General features: G+C 43.0%; 1 protein-coding gene and 1 pseudogene across 2 annotated transcripts in view; both read right to left on the reverse strand.

Annotated features, from left to right (window-relative positions):
- Positions 1-255: 255 nt before the first annotated feature.
- LOC309651700 (exocyst complex component 3 pseudogene) lies at positions 256-8,813 on the reverse strand (annotated as a pseudogene). The gene has a single exon. The product of its transcript is annotated as an exocyst complex component 3 pseudogene (transcript).
- Positions 256-17,884, reverse strand: part of KCNU1 (potassium calcium-activated channel subfamily U member 1) — a 189,781-nt gene continuing 172,152 nt past the window's right edge. Inside the window, exons 32-33 of the mRNA XM_082444418.1 lie at positions 11,285-16,172; positions 256-3,060 (exon numbers count right to left, since the gene is read on the reverse strand). Of these exons, the coding sequence (XP_082300544.1) occupies positions 15,770-16,172 (403 nt within the window). The 3' untranslated portion in view covers positions 256-3,060; positions 11,285-15,769. The remainder of the gene's footprint in view (positions 3,061-11,284; positions 16,173-17,884) is intronic.

Genomic DNA, 17,884 nt, shown 5'->3' on the forward strand with positions numbered 1-17,884 from the left:
GCTGGGAAGACTGGACTAACATTCAGACATTTACTCATTTACTCAATCATTCATCAGTTCAACAAATACTTGTTAATCACCCACTATACTTCAGGCAATCTGGGCTAGAAGCCTTTCTTTTTACTCTAAGTTTATTTCTAGATAGAAGGGTAGGTAGTCAAATGAGTAATAGTAATGCTGGGTAAGATGTGCTATTATATCTGTGATAGTAAGATGCTAAAGGGGGCACAAAATATACCAAAAACACAGAACAATAAATATGTCTGTTCATTAGAGCATTAAATATAATGCATATAAGGTAGGTTTACTAATTTACAATGGAGTGCCATGCCCTCTCCCATTCCTCAGGATGCTTGTATCAGAAACCTGCCACTCTCAAACTTTGGGAACTTTATGAGAAAACTGATAATATTAGGCATAAGCTCCCTCAATGCCCAGCATCCAAAAGCTATCTATAGTTGCACTTATTCTCACCTCCATTTTTCTGGTCTTGCAGAAAGAGATGTAATTTCTCGTGTTAAAGCCTGTGCTCTTTTAGACCTGTGCTCTTGATGGACTCTCCTGCCTTATCTAGACCTTACTGAAGGAGGAAGGGAGATTCCCTTTCTCCTTCCCAAGTTGGCAACTTTGTCGCAATTGGTCCCTTCCGCAAAGCATACAATTGTGACCAAGTTTGTGGGCAAAAATAAAGTCCTCCCTTGACTCTGCATTGGACTAGCATTAGCGCTTAGGTTTGGAAGAGCAAATAGTTTTTTACCTTGCATGTCATCTACAATCTACTGGCAATGGCTTTCCTTACCTTCCAAGCCTAGAATTCTTTCTTCTTCACTGTTTTCTGTTATTTCCATCTTCTGCTCACTTGTTCTTCAAACACCTGCAGTCTTTGTTTGACTTCATGTTTCCTGACCTTGACCCGACATTTTCTATTAATGGCTGTCCAACTCTCTGACTCTCTTCTCTCTTTGCTCTCTCCTAGATCTCCACTACTTCACTGACCATCCTTCTCCTGTCCTCTGTGGGCTCTTATTTCTCTGCATGCGTCTTTGCATATTGTGTTTTTCTATGCATGTTTCTTCCTTGGACTCTTCTCACTTCATACCGTCACTGGGTGATCCCTTCTTGTCACCTGCTGTCACTTACCACCATGTGCTGACATTCAAAATGCATTCAAGTCAACTCTGCTCCTATGAGCGCCGGTCCCATCTCCCTGCTTCTTAGGCCCCTCGACTTGTTCTAAAGTCATCAATTTTCCACCAAAATCTGCAACTCCTTCTGTCCTGGGGAATGGCAGTATCATACAAAACTTGGATGTTATCATCTACTCTTGTCTTTTTCTCACCCTGACACCTCATCGATCAATAAGTCCTGCCAGCTCTATTTCTCGAACCTCTATTAGATCTGTCCTCTCTTCTCTATTCCCATTTCTCTTGCCTTAATTCGGGTCTCATCATCTTTTATTTGGACAAGGGGAATTAGATTACTATCTGACGTCTTTGCCTCTGTTATGATCTCTGATTTTATACCCTTTTAGTCTACCCAACACAGTGTGGCCCGGGTTACCTTTCTAAAATACAAATCTGATTGAAGAGAAAGGCACACACGGAACCTTCTATGGAGAGCCATGGCCTGCAGTGCTTGTCAAGCTATAGAGGAGAGGTTCAGCTGACCATCTGAGCAGCCGCTGGGAGAGGGGGTACAGAGGGTAATTAAGGATGTTAAATTCCAGGCTTCCCCTTTCTGCCCTCTGCACCTCACCTGGTATTGTGCTACTAGATGCTTAACAACCAACTCTCACCAAGTAAACAAACAAACCCCTTATTTGTAGAGTGTGCTGCTTTCCATGGTGCAAATACTACCACTAGGGCCAGTTTCAAGCAACCAACATCACTGGAGTTTGGAAGACATTCGCAGCTGGCTCTCACAAGACCACAGCTTTTGTTCTCTTTCCTCATACTGAGTATCTCTACAGTGGGATCCAGGTTGAAAAAGATGAACCAAAACGTTTCCCTGGCCACCTCTGGTACACTGTGGGTAACTTTCTGACAAGCCTCACCTGGAGGCAGCCGAGCCCTGGATGAAGACAGCCTTACTGGGGACTGTGCTGGACTTCAGGGAGAGGCAATGGTGGGCAGAAACTAAATGCAGATTCATGAGCTGCCCGGGCTCTGTAAACAGAAGATGAGTTGGAGCGGATGTTGATAGCATCCTTTGCAGCTGCTGGTGGGGATGCCCACTTTCCCGCACAGAGGACAGGGAGGCTCCAGAAAGGTCTGCTCTTGCTCATGGGCTGACCCACCGGCACGCTGATACCCCGCGGCCGGCCCGCCTGGAGGCCACCCTCCCAGATGGCACTGCCTCTGCTCCCCAAGGCAACACACATATGACTTTTTCATAACTGTGACGGAATGAATTACTCCTTTCTGCACAACACTGTATGTCATTGTCAACATCAAAAACTTCCCTGCTTTGCTCTGGCAGCAACTGCCTTATTGATCGGGTGCCTTCTGAACAACTCGCTCACACAAAGCAATTAAACCTGTCTGACTTCAAAAGTAACGTAAGACAAGCCACGTCAAGCAGTATAGCACTCACCTAATATGATTATTTCTCCTCTTCCTGGTGATAATAGAATTATGCAAAAGCGGCCTTGACCCAGTAAGGATTTTCTCTTCAGAATCAAATCTCTGCTTTCCCCTAACTCACAACCCCTCCGCCAGCCCCCCGTTTCTTCTTGTTTTCTAGCCATTCATTCGGCACTGCTGCCCTCCTTTGTGTACCAGCCTGCAAATCTAAGAGCTCCTTACCTGTGAAGCGGTGCAAACTGATGAAAATGTGGCCAGATGCATCTAGTAGGTAAATGATGAAGAAAAAACACCCATCTCTGTCTATTAATTCGTTCCGAAAAGTTTCTTGATTGTCTCCAGTGTGACTGCAGTCCACTCAGGTGGCTAGATTTCATTTAAGGAGTGAGACTTTTTACAACTGTCTCAGATTTTCCCCATTTCTCATCGTCCTCGAGTTGTATGGATCCTGGGTAGAGGGACGTCTTGTCCCTGGGCTCTAGTACAAAGAAGCATGGTTGATGTATTATTAAAATACTTCCATGATGGTTGATAAATAGCCATTGCCTTAAGTGACCCTAGTTTCCCTTGTACATTACAAAGCGACCAGCCTTCTAGCGCCATGCAGAATTCAACAACGATATAACCACCACCAATGTTGGGCAGGGTTTGCTGATCAAGGGCTCTACTCCTTCTATACAGACAGCATCCAATCTGATTTTTGGTGACTGTAATCTACATGGTTCACAGCACGCTACTGCTTAGACCCATGACTCCCAATGCCAGTAGCAGTCAACTCAGTACTTATAATTTTATAGAGATGTAAGTGGGTTTAGTGTGGGTTACTTTGTGGATATTTATTAAGGGAAACTTCTAAATCAAATCCCTAACTACAGAAGTTGCAGGAGAATCAGAGTTTCTTCTCCTGCCCCTGATTAAGCTTCTGGCCCCTTCAGCAAAAGTCCAGGGCTTATGGAGTACGTGTCTCCTAGCTTTACTATCAAAGTAAAACTTATTTCAAGGTTATTCTAGGATCCAGGACAACAGAAATCAGTCAGCTGGGATAATAGTTGCCTGCCTGATTTGGATTTTATGAGAATAAGGGTGACTTTCAGGCACCCCACAGCAAGTATTACCATCTCTCAAACATCTGTGCACTCGATCCCCATGGGTCAGATGGAAGCAGATTTTAATCGTTGCTCTGTGCAGCGCTGTGTTGCATGGACTCCACATCCCACCACCTAACCCTGAGTCAGCGGATGTCCTTATGTAGACGCTCTTTACCGTTAGCAGATCCAAGCATTGAACCCAGGTACAATCCATGTATACAATCGATTGACCACTCAGAAGAATTGTTAAACTATTAAGGTGATTGGCCTTTTCTGTTCAAAATAATGGAACAGTCCCTGCTGTGGTGGAAGACAGCCAGATATGGGGGGACACAGGAGCTTAGCTCTCTCCTGGTTGTAAAGGCTCTAGTTTGGTCTTCCAGGACCAACCCTACTCAGTCACCATGGAGAGGCAACAACCCGCCAGGTCCCAGAGGAGATCCATGTAGAGGAAGTATAATTTCGTTGGTTCTATAATAGATTACTTTAAGTCACATTTTAAGAAAAGTTAAAGAAAGGGCATAGAAATATGAGAGTTATATAAGAACTATAGAAGCAAATAAACAATTTTATGGCATAAAATGTATATGTTCCCCCCAAACAGACAGCATCCAATCTGATTTGTGAAGCTGCTATGCCACCGTCTCTGCCAGGGAAGCCCTCCATAAGGATGCCAGTATACACGCCAAGAGTGCTTTTTCCTACCTAATTTCCTTCAAACTGTCACTCCTCAAATGTGAGATAGTTTTGAATTCAAAAATATTTTAATTGACTGGCATCCACCTACATCACCCCTGTGTCATACTTTCATTTGGCCCCTACATAGCATTGCTTTTGGCCAGAGTTGATCAAAGTTACACATGAAAACATCTCATTTGTTTTCTAGCCAAAATCAACTAGAACTTTTGCTTCTGTCGTTGGGGTTGATAGGTGTTCTGGGAGGGCCCTTTCCTTGAAGAATAAATACACCCTGCAGAGGAAATGTGCTTTGAGCCATTGCTAGCTTCTTCTATTTGGAAGCAATTGATAAGGATTGGCATCACTTATTCTTTAAATGTTTGGTAGAATTCACCAGTGAAGCCATCTTGCCCTGGACTTTTCTTTGTTGGAAGGTTTTTGATTACTGATTCACTCTCCCCACCATCTAAAGACATGATGAAAATCCGATCAGAATTCAAGTGGCATTTTTTCACAGAAATAGAACAAACAATTCTAAAATTTGTTTGAAACCACAAAAGAATGTAAATTGCTGCAGCCACTATTTTGTCAGTTGATTGTTACTAGCCTTTTTTTTACTTTTTTGTCCTCTTTTTTGATTAATCAAGGGTTTTTCTTTCCATTTTGCTCTTTCATAGTTCATTATGCATTCCTTGTATTATTCTCTTAATCTTTACCCAAGAGATTATAATGTGCATCTTTCACTTAAAGTTACTATGAATTAGTATTTTCAGCACTGTTTTCTACCATTTTCCAGCAATGTACAAATGTTAGGCATCTTAAATTCCATTTATCTCTCTCCCATGTTTATTTTAAATCCCACAAAATGATATTACTATTGTTAAAATATCAATATTAATTTGTATTTATCTATATATTTACCTTTTTTTGCTCTTCATTCTTTACTGCATTTCTGTACTTCCTTTTATGAACCTTTTCTTTTTGTCTAAAGAATTCCTTTTAGTATTTCTTTTAGTATTAGTTTGAAGGTGATAAATTCTTTCACTTTCTGTTTATCTGGTAATTTTTGTATTTTGCATTTATTTATAAATGATATTTTCACTGGGTATAGAATGATAGGTCCTTAGTTTTCTTTGTTTAGACCTTTAAATGTGTTATTCCGTTGCTCCATTGTTTCTGTAGAAAAGTCAACCTTCAATCCTTTTGTAACTTTGTTGGATATATAACGTGTTTTTTAAAATTCTGGATGCCTTTAAAAGCTTCTAGTTTAGTTTAATTTGAAGGTTTTTTACTATGATGTGTTTAGGAGTTTTTTTCACTTCTCATGCTTGGGGTTCACAGAGACTCCTCTTCAATGTGTGTGTTGACGTCTTCAGTTTAGGATAATTCTTAGTATTTCCTCAGATATTTTTCTCTATCCTGTGTGCTCTGTCTCTCCCCCCTATTTTTCTGAAACTTTAAGTACATTTTAGACCTTATTACCATGTGCCATGTGTCTCGTATACACATTTGTGCATTTTTTCCGTGATTTACTCTTTTTTCTACTAACCTGTTTTCCAATTCACTAATTTTACCTTCTCTACTCAAACAGCTGTTAAACCCAACTATTACATTTATAATTTTACTTCTTGTACTTTTAAACTAATTTTTTGATAGATCATCATTCTCTGGTAAATTTCTCCAATTTTTGTTTTCATGTCTCTGAGTGAAGACCCACAGTGAATGAAGACAGCGCCTCTTCCCTCTCCACACACCTTTTCCACCATGATAATCAACCATGAGGCATTTTCCATCAGAGTCCTGCCTCACAAAGGATGTTTACAACAGAAATGTGAAAGCCTGAGGAACCACAGCCAGCAGGACACTTGTTCTTCAAGAAGTCACATGCCCTGGCACCTTGCATACAACACACTTGGCATGACAGGAGACAGGCTTGAGGACCTGAAACTTCTGACGAGAACCATCAAGAGTCACTTTTGCTTTAATACATTTCTGAGGGTGGGGATGATGAGTTCAGAATAATGTACACAAAGCTGGAAACCGACGGGTTACTTGAGAAGCTTCACCACGTTCAGACTCGGAACTACGATTTCCTTGAAGATGGACACATAGTTTGGATTTTCCTGCCATTGGACCCTGCTCCAGATTCCTGACGATGGTCTGCTTCATGTCCTGGCTGCCGTCCCCTTGGGTGGCCAGCAGTGTGCCAATGTGGCCATCCTTGATGTCTGGGTATTTGCTGACCAGAGTTGAAACTTCCAGGCACAACTTCTGCAAGGGTGACAGGAGTGTTACTGTGCTTACCTGCATGTTTGCTGAATCCAGAGGCCAGCTTCTGGAATAGGAAGTGGAGCAGCTCAGCCTCCCTGACTGTCTTCTCGGCACCTCCTTGTACTCCTTGGTGCTCCAGGATGAGACGTGCTTCTGTGTGATGGCCCACAGGTACCCACCACCACTCACTCTCACCCTCTTTCTGGATGGATTTTTAGTTTCAGCAAAATCATTGAAATATTCTTCCACAGTGACACAGATGATGTGACACAGCATTTGAGCCTAACAGCCACTTCTTTGTTATCAGCTCATCGAGATGTTGCTCCAGATCCTGGAAGACCCCTTCCTGGTACCTGCTGCAGCCTCCTCGCAACAACGGTGTCTAAAATCCCATCCATGTTTGGTTGGCTCAGAGACGCGCCCTCTTCCACTTCATTTTAAAAATACTTCCTTTTAAAATTGATTAGGGGTTCCTTAAAGCTCTGACAGTTGTGATGATTGCTATCATATCCTGAACATAGCAGTGTGGTGTTGCCAATTTTTCAGATGTTCTATATACAACTGAGCGTCAACTCTGTGTCTACTTAAGAAAGAATTCATTTGCTGAAGACACAAACTGGTACTTTGTTTTCAAATCTTCACTTATCTGAGTAGTAATTTACAATATTTGTTGGAACATCTGGAAGATGGTGGTAGGGAGCGTTCCCACTTGGGCCCACTTTGGGCTCAGTCTCTTTCATTCAGTCTGTAGTGTCTGTGTCTAGTGCTTTCTGCAGCCAGACAATGATGTTTGAAGTGAGAGCTGACATGTACAGATGGAGCAGCTCAGACACCACATTTGAAGAAAGTAAAAGCTCCAGGGCACTGACGTCCACTTCTGGGACCAGCTCCACATTCCCAGTCATCTCTGCGCTTGTATAGGGGTTTAAGACCCAGGTCAAACAGGCTCATAATCTCACTTGCTTCTAGATCTTCCCACAAGATCTGCATCCAGGTTCTCAGGGCTTGGTGGTTGAGGAGGTTTCTGAAAATCTCATAAGGAGGAGAAAAGCACGCAACCATCAGGTTTTTGGCAACAATGGGGTCATCTAGGACATGCTTCCATATGATTTCCGGGTGGCAGATGAACCACACCTTGTTGGACTCCCTGGGGTTCTGCCTCTGTGCCCTCAATTCTAGCACTCATGATTCTGTCCAAGATGACAAACATTTCCTCCTTCCAATTCTTGGACCTCCCAAGAGGAACAAAGCTAGTTTGCATTTTTTTTGGTCAAGTATGCACTGATCAATTTTTCTTCCCTTTCCATGATCCTGACAACAGAGACCAGAAAAATGGGGTCCTGGGGGATGGTGAACAGCGACCTCTGCAGCACCATCCCCAGCTGCTTGGCCAGCTCGTCTGAGAGCCCCTGTGTGCTCCCAAAGTCACTGTGGATGAGGGTCATGTCCACATGGTGGTGTTCGTACATCAGCCCTTCCCAGGAGCACACTCCTGTCCCAGGTCCATCAGGTTCCAGTGGGCCTGAAGGAGTGCCCCTTGTTCAGTGAGGTCCAGGGCCCCCACTCCCCACTCCTCACTATCTGGACACCGAGAAGATGTTCTTGAGGCTCTCCACAGCTGCGGCGAGCTGGGTGTGCTGTACGACGGCATCCTTCATCCTTGACGTACTTGATGCTCTTGATGGATGGTGTGGATGCTCCGTCTCAAGTCTCTGCTGACGTTGGCCAGGGACCGCAGGATGTCTTTGACATCATCCAGTGCATTTTGGAGCTGGTTCCGGCCCATGTGGCACCCCATACGGCACCCCGTCCACCCACGACTGGATAGCGACCTGCAGTGTGACCTCCACGGACGCCTTTCTCCAGGCCTCTCTTCTGAGGTTCCCCTCCACGTTGCCCTGCTGGTCCAGGCACGGAAGCATCCCAGCGACCTTTTGAGTCTCTGTTTCAACATCCTCCTGGTCTGTCTCCTTCATGGTTAAAAAGCAGGTGGAAGGGGCTTCCCTGGTGGCGTAGTGGTTGAGAGTCTTCCTGCCAATGCAGGGGACACGGGTTCGAGCCCTGGTCTGGGAAGATCCCACATGCTGCGGAGCAGCTGGGCCCGTGAGCCACAACTACTGAGCCTGTGCGTCTGGAGCCTGTGCTCCTCAACAAGAGAGGCCGCGAGAGTTAGAGGCCTGTGCACCGCGATGAAGAGTGGCCCCCGCTCGCCACAACTAGAGAAAGCCCTCACACAGAAACTAAGACCCAACACGGCCAAAAATAAATAAATAATTAATTTAAAAAAAGAAACCTTAACTTGCAACTCTCATGTTGTGCATTAAAAAAAAGAAAAAAAAAAACAAGGCGCAATCCACCACGCTTCCCCGCGTCACAGCAACGTTACCCTTGGCACTGCCACCCGGCGCCTGACTGGAAGTGTCATCCAATTTCTTGAACATGTTCATCACAGTTACTTTAAAATCTATGTCTTGTGTATTATATCTAGATCATCTGTGAGTCGTCTACATTATCTATTTCTTTTCTCTTGATTTGGTCATTTGAGTCTCTCTAGTATCATTCATGGTAATTATTTACTTATTTCATGAAGGCAAGATGGAATAAAAGACGCTAGCGACATTGCTGTATCTCAGGAACTAGAAGGAAGCAAGGCTTGCTGGTGTGTCTGGAGGCTAATGTAGCTTGCTCGGGAAAAGCATCAAATAGGGCAGAGATGAGACTGAATCCAGCCATTCTGATTGAGTACTGGATACTGTGTATAAAACGTGTAGAAACTCTGAATAATGCTAACTTCCAGCAGATTAGAATCTATTTATTTGTTTACTCATAGGTTAGCTAGAGTAGGGCTTGGTCCCCTTGATACAATCAGGGGATGGGAGGCATTAAAGCTGGTTTCAGGCTTTGTGAGAACTGGTCTACTTCTAGTTTGAAGTAATCCTAAAGGAAGACCTTTCAAGAATCTCAACTGAGAGCAAAGGTTGTTAACCTGGGCCCATCACCGTTGCCAGGCCTCAGATACCACTTCACCTCCCCAGCACTCTGAGACGGGTCAAAGCTCTGCTTAGCTTTCTAGCTTCTTAGCTGGCCTTTTCTTTTGTCTTCTCAGCCTCTTATGTTGCAAATATTAGTAATAAATAATATCCTCAACGAAAAAAGCAGCATAGAATCATGCTCAGTGTTTCCATTCTCTTTTCTCTAAAACTTAGTCCTCTCAATTCCTAGGTGCCTTGATAACACTCAACCCCAATTTTTCCCCCTCCTACCCCCATGAAACTGCTGAAAGCCCTTAGCCTTGAAATGCAAGTTGATCTCTTGTTTGGTACCACTTACTGATTGGCAAATGCCTTGAGGGAAAAACAGCACAGAATGGTGAACTCACCTCAATGGTTTTCTTTCCTCTTGGATCTTAGACTTTCAAGTTCTTACTGACTGTGTTGCTCTATGATTACTTCAAACAGGTATTAAAAAAATTTTTTTAACCAGTTTTAAACTTTTTTGTTGGAATGAGGCTTGGTCTGCTACAGCTACTCTCTCATGATCAGAAACATAAATTAAAAAGCATCATATTTTTATATAAAAATCAGAATTCTCATTTTCTCTTAAAAATAAAAAATTCTAGCAAAACCAGGCCCACGTTCTTGCATAGAAATAATGGCTAGAGGTAAGTAGCCCCTGTCCTTTAATTTCAGGTATACGCTCTCCAGTTTAATTATCTGGATTACTCAGTGACCCCTGAGAGTAAAAAAAGAAGAAAGTCCATAATTGAGTTTTGAGTGATATTAATACCTAATCATGTTGTATAAAAGGAGAGCTGAAGGGGACGTTGAGAAAGCATAGTCAGGAAAGTAAAAGGTTGATTAAAAGATTGTTGTATCACGCAACTCGAGGGAAGACAAAGTTTCAGAACGGAGTTCGGCGGCGGGGATCATCTGTGCTGAATTCTGCCGAGCCTTCAAGTTGGGCTAGTACTAAATATTCTCTAGTGAGTGACTTAAATGGAATTGGTGATCTTAGAAAGAGTCTTTTTAGCAGAATCATGGGGTTTACAGACAGAGGTTGGGGTGGCTTAAGGAGTGAATCAGAGCTGTGGAAGTAAAGTGGTGATGTAGACAACTAGTTAAAAAGTCTGATTGTGTCAGGAAGGCAAGAGAAAGAATGGTGTTGGGAAGGATGGAAGCTGAGTAATACATTTCAGAGATGAGTGGTCCTTCTTGGCTGCCTTCTTGGTGCATCAGCTGGCCTTTCCCCACTTTCCTGCAAGATGAAATGCTGCAAAGATATTTTCTTGAAGATGAGAAAGAGGGAAAGCTGGTCAGCATTTCCGTTATCTCAGAAAAGAAAGAAATAAGGCTTGCTGGGCTCTCCGGAGGCTAACTGAGGTTGCTAGAGAGAGAGAAAACAGAGGCGGAGAAAAGCCTGGCTCCAGCCACTCACTGGACCCGAGCAGCCCTGCCTTGTATGAAGTCATCCCCGTTCCCCGCCTTGACAGAGGCAACAATCAGGAGACAGCAGCGCAGAGGCTGCCTGGGTTTTCCTTTTGAAATACCTTTGGAGGCCCGGGACTTTTCCCCCTAGCTTCAGGGATCTGCTAATTGGCGCCCCAGTAAAATTACAGAAGCAGTCTGCCTGATAATGACTGTAAATGACAGAGACGATCAGGTTTACCTTGTGACGTCCTCAGGGGACTTGCGGTTAGTTTAGTCTGAACATAGCATCAGCTGCTCCGGTTCCTTTCTTTTCAGCAGGCAGTGGCTGGACTCATCCTGTATTCTTTCAAACCTAATTAGTGTGAGGGCTTTCCCTCCCTCTCTCCTGCCCATCCCCGCGGCCCTCCTTCCTCTCCTGCTTCCTCTCCTGTCTTGCCCGTGCTCCCTAAGCATGCCAGTCTAGGCACCCAAGCAGAGTGCTTTTAGAGGGTGGGCTTTTTTGTTTCTTTGCCTTGGAAGACACAACCCATGCCTTTGAGCTGTAGGTTATTTACTGTTCCTCCAGGAAAACATACACCAACTTGACTGAACTCCAACCTCCCTTAACTCCTTTATGGTTCGAAAGTAGTCAGGTTAAGGGTTTTATAGCTAACTAGAGATGTTTGGAATGTACTGTAGGTCTTAAACAGAAGTGAACATGCCAAATAGCTAAAGGTTGGAGGGCGTAGTTTTCATTAAAACCAAACCTCCAGATCTTTTAACTTACCAGAAGCCACCATGTGTATATTTATGTATGTATGCATATGTATATATGTATGTGTCTGTGTGGATGTGTAATGTATATTACAGATACATGTTACACATACCTATATTGCACATATATACAAAGACACATACATACCCCTTGAAAGCCCTGCTTCTCAAACTTTAACGTACGGATCACTTACGCATCTTGCTAAAATGCCGATTCTGATTCAACAGGTCTGGGATGGAGCCCACCTTCAGGTACTGTAGATGTTGCTGGTTTGGGGACCACATTTTGAACAGCAAATCCTGAAGAGAGTGTCAGATCTTTCCCTCCAGCTTCTTCATGGTAACCTAGTCATCCTGCTCCCCAGTTCTGTTAATTGTTGCTCCAGTGTTTCTCTAGGCTATGTGAAAGATCCATTGGATAGGGGGCATTTTTGCTATCTCCCCAAATAACAAATGCTTAGCTATTAAGTAAAGCAGACTCTGGATTTGTGTTCTGGTTTCCTGTTCCGGACAACTATGTTGGGAAATATGAAAGGTGATGTAAAATCTCTTTAGATTTATGTTAGTTTACTAATATTTCTTCAATTTGCTACATTGAGCAATTAGCTCATTCATTTTTAATTAATTAGTTTTCGTCTATTTCCAGGGATGCATATAAGGTTACAAATTCACTTCTTTGTACTGATTTATATGTATACCACGATTTTTGAAATTGCGGTCAAAAACATAAAATTTACCATCTTAACCATTTTTCAATGTACCGTACAGTAGTGTTATACATTTTAAAATTCTTTTGTTATAATTTACCTACCATTTCTGAGTGTTTGTAGGAGGAAGAAAATCCAGTTGAATTCAGTTAGTCATCCTGCTGAAACCGTAAGTGCCAGAGTAATCGTTGAAAATATAAATGACAACACATTACTGCATTCTTTAAAATTATTAAAGAGCTTCACATTGCACTTAGAGTAAAATGTAATCTGTTTCTCCTGATAAAGAGATTACATCCCTCTGGCTTATGTGCTGAGTTCTAACCATACTGACTTGCTTTCTTTTCTTGGTCATGCCAAGTTCTTTTTCCTGAAATGGTTTATCCACAGGACGCTGCCACCCTTCAGTGGTCCCTCACCACCACAATTCTCTGTCACATCAATATATTTACTTTCTTCACAGTATTTGACACAATCTGTAATTATCTTGTTCATTTATTCATTCATTTATTTTCTCCCTCCTCCATATAGTGTCTATGCTCCGTGGGGAAAGCAACTTTGTCTTCATGATTGCTCTATCCTCAGCATCTAGCACCGTGCCTGACACACGGCAAGTCGTGAATAAATATAGGTGCAAATGAATGAAGATGGATGTAATGTTCAGAATCTTCCAGTTCAACTTTCTGCTTTAAAAAAAAAGTAAAATGAGCTGGGAAAGTAGCTGAGAGAGACTTAAGAACTTGCCCAAGATCACAAATGTTTAATGAAGTATCCGAAACAAGTACTCTGGTCTCCTGACTCCCCTGCCCTGTGTTCTTTCTGGTGATCACTCCACTGGTTATTGAAGGCCTACATCAGGGATCTAGGAAGGTGATGGAGAAACTGTAGAGTGGTCCATGACCTCCCTCTGACCTATATAATGACTTTTGTGTAATACGTGCATATATTATTTTTCTCTGGCGAGGTAGACTGTAGTTTCCATACAATTTCAAAAAGGTCAAAGTACAAAATCTTAAAAACCACTGGGCCACATATTCTTAAGTTCCTTGCACATTTTCTCTTGTCTTCATATCAGTTCTTCTATTGATAAGAATTGAACAATCATTATGAATTAAGTATCCACCATATTACCAAAGGATGTAGTGTTATGACTTGTATTAAAATGTTGCCATCTATATGTAAAGGGTTTGGTTCTGGACTCATGGAATCACCTGACACATGAGGGGTCCTCTGTCAGTTTTATTTTTCAAGACTGGCAACATGAATGCTTACATACTGGCTATAGTTGCATATACCTCAATCTTTCTTTAGCCATATTTTTGGTACCCATTCACCTAATATACTGCCAAATAAAGAACTTCTCATTCAAATTTCTCTGCTGCATTGGAAATGAGATCATTTGAGGGCTAAGCTTTTACTCTGGAGGTTCACATGCTAAATTTAGATTAGACAATATATGTATAGCAGTGGGTTTGTGGACTTTGAATATGCGTAGGGCTAATCCATCCCTTCCTAGGAATGTTTTGGTTCTACTAAACATGCTTTTGTATAAAATGGCTCGGGGAATGGGCCAGAGGAATGGTACTGTCCTTGCAGTACATGTCTGGTGGCACGTCCTCCCAGGCCATGAACCATCCTCCCTTCCCCGAGGACAAGTCCTCCATGCAGAGGTACCCTGTTCCTCATCCATTGATAGCTGGGATGGAGTAGCCAAAGCTGAGCCCACTACATACTTCCTTATAGAAATCAGGATCTGACAGGCATAGATGGACCAGTTAAATCTTTGATGTGCCTATAACTCTACCTATAAATTTGGAATTGCAGGAAAATATATTTTGCCATGTATATGGAAAAACAACGAAAGTCAATCTGTAAAAAGAGAAGGATGAAGATGATCTAGGTAAGCTTACAAAAAATTTAAAAGAGGATTTCCTTGGTCTCTGACAACTTTCCTTACAATTACTCTTTTTTCCATGTATATTAAGTTGATTTCATTACAACCAAAGCTTTACTAATACAAAATTTTATTTCCTGTGGATGAATGTTTTTGTTTCATTTCTTCTATTTTGCCTGGAGGCAAATGTCTATAGGTGCTGAACTCAAATTAACTAGGTTTAAATGTCGATTTGATCACTTACTAGCTAAGTGCGATAATTTGGACACACTCATACTAAAAAGTTGTTTATCTGAAATTCAAATTTAACTGGGTATCCTTTATGTGGGAACCCTACTTGTGACATAGTTTCTTCCTTTGTAAAATGGAGGTAGTGATACCAAATCAGCAAGGATGCTGAGGAAAATGTCAAGGATATCATAAACATTATGTAAACCATTTATGAGAAATAGGGCTTATTACTTTCTTTCTTCCCCCCTTCTACCTATGCTGTATCTATAACACAAGAAGGCATTGCTTACAAGGCTCACCAATTGGGAGTAAGTACTTCCTGGATGTACTGAACTTTTACTGTGTTAACAGACTAATACCGAGATGAAATGACTTTAAGATGAGGTTTACAGGGAAGTGAACTGGTTCCTTTTGGAACACGGGGAAACGCTTTACTACCTCTCATGAGATGATGTCTTTATTCTTGAATTAGGGAATTTGAAAGGCTGTATATTTCAATCTACCTGACTTCATCCAGGTACCCCATCTTGAGTATACTCTAATATTCATTCTTGTGCTAGGGTGTGCCTAGCTTTTAATTATACACAAATTCGTTTCCAATTCAAACAAGTATCTCCCCATCTGGTCTTTCTCACCTCCTATAGAAAGAGATGAGGAAAGAAAAAGCATGAGGGAAAAAGAGAAGATGATAATATACTACTTCACTACTTGCCTGTTTGAGGATAAAGAATGTAAGACGCTTGATGTGGGGGCACTTTATTTCTTGTCTCTTATGTCTAAATTCTTCTCGTTTTTACCTTGATTACTTCTTATATTCCCTGTGTGGAGGAACCCAGCAAGTGCTGAAGAATGTCTTTAGCACAGGTCCAACCATCATGTTTTCTGCTCAAGAGCCACAGAGCAATGAACTTCCCTTAGAGAGGCATTTCTCATCTATTTCTTTATTTATCACACCAGATCCAGTGGGATTCGATCGGACTTTTGTCTCTTCCCAGACAGTGTGGGCTTGCTGATCCCCCCCTCAGCAATGGGCACAAAAATGGCGGGCGTCCATCTTTTCCTTCCTTGTTCAAAGTCACCATCTCTGGAGATGCTTTGTAAGGAGTGAGCCAGGAGCTCCTGGGAAATATCAGCAGGTCTAGTCTGACTCTGAATAGGCAGAGGCATCTTCCACTGTGGTTTCCTCCATGGTTTCCTTTCCATCTTCTTTCGTGGTTTCACCTGGATGTGTCTGGGATGAGAGTTTCCCACTTGGAGTCAATACTGCTTGCTTAGGATCACCAGCAGGGACTGGTTTTGGCTCCAGCGAACGGACTGATATACTGGGCGGCTGGGCTGCAGTCTCGCTGACCTGGTCAACTGAAGGAGGACAATTTATGTCTGTAAGCGTCTCTTCTGTCAGTGGCACCATATTTATAATTTCACACGGACTTGGAGGTGAAATATCCTTTTTGTAACAGGAGGTGCTGAAAGGGATGGCGCAAAACACAAGATCCGAGGGCAGCAGCATAAACTCGTTTTCTGGCCGGGTAATCACAAACCTGTAAGAAAAGCCACAGATGAATTCTGAGCCCCTGCAGCTGGGACAGTGTGGCTGCAGGCAGTGGCCAGAACAAGAAAGCCATTTTGCTGGGCCAAAAGAGGAAACGTTTTTGTTTTGCTTTGCTTTATTTGGTTTCTGATTAATAGTAAAACAAAAAACAAGAACAAAACAACTCTCTGGCACAGTGCAACAGGAGAGGTCCCAGGTTAGCAACTGGGAGACTTGTCCTCATCCCCGCCTCTGAAACCAGCCACCTCTGACCTCAGGCACGCCATCTCCTTTCTGGGCCTAGCTTTTCTCATCATTTTAATGGGAGAGGGATGGGACTATGGTTTGGGCTAATTGATTTCTAATGGCTTTTCCAACTATGTTTCTCTGCTTTTAATATCCACGACCCTAATGAATTCGGTTGGCACAATTCTGAGCACTTAGCCAAGCTTTATCAAAACTGGAAGATTACGTGTATGCCAGATATTTCCATCCTGGGTTAGGCCTCTTTTCATGTTTATGCCACCAACTTTCACACAGAATGTAGTTTGGCCAACGGAGAAAAAAGAAAAGTAACCAAAGGTTTACTTGAAACCTTGACCGGTAAGCAAATAGTGAATGTCAATGAGTTTCAAAGATCACCCAGAGCCTGGACCTGCGTGGACAGACTCTGCAGAGAAGCAGGATGTCTTAGCAGGAAATCAGGCACACGGCAAATCCTCAGAGAACATGAGTCAGATGCATGAAGACGCCAGTGTCCCTGTCAGAACGCTAAGGCAGCAGAACCCTGCACGACTTTCAGTGCTGCCCCGAATAATCACCTCTTCTTCCCTAAGCACCCATCACAAGTCACCACTGATCTTTCACCGAATAATCTTCCCACTTTCCTCTCGCCCACCGAGTCCCCTGTAACCTCTGTGATCTGCTGTAACCACGTACTCTCTTTCAAACAGGAATATCATTTCCTTCCCTGAGGTCCGCCCAAGTATGGGCTGCACCTTCTCCCAATTACCACGGTCCACAGGTTTTCCAGAGGTGTTGGGGGAAGCGGAGAGAGCTCCGTCACAGGCAGACAGACAGACAGACAGAGACGGGGATGGGGGGGGCAGCATCATTCAGGCTTCCGAGTGCTGTTTCCAGAGCATCCCTGCTCCCCCCCATCTTTGTGGTCCATGCTCTACAGCCCTGTCACCCTCCTCTTGACTCATCTGTTATCCACACACCTCCATGTTTATTTAGGCCTTTGGCACATGGGACACTTTTTCTTTCAAACTCTAGTGCCACCGTCACCTTACGTGCCTGCAGTGTCTCTGTGATTTACGACTCCAACACGCAGACCAATTTCTTTGATTTCCACTACCCAGTGATCTTTATCTCCCAACCACTTTCCTGGCCACATACTGATGTTGTAATTTCCTGACACATCCTGCCTCTAAAATCTTACCCTTCAATAAATCACTCTCTGACCACAACTTCCCCTCGTTCTTTCTCTCTCATTTCCTTACGCTTGGGTACATCCGCTCTTCAGGCTGTTTCCAGCCCCCGGCCTTTCCCTTTGCACTGTTGCTTCTACAGATCCACAGTAAACTCCTTTTTCCATTCCTCTCAGTGACCGATGTAACTTTTACGTCTTTCTCAACTCCCTAGAAACTTTCCCCCTCTTTTCTCTCAGCCGGGGCTATGCCTGTACGTCACCAAGAAATCCTAGTGTTACGTAAACAT

The sequence above is a fragment of the Balaenoptera physalus genome (genome assembly GCF_965194825.1).
Source record: "Balaenoptera physalus genome assembly, chromosome: 21".
Taxonomy (NCBI): domain Eukaryota; kingdom Metazoa; phylum Chordata; class Mammalia; order Artiodactyla; family Balaenopteridae; genus Balaenoptera; species Balaenoptera physalus.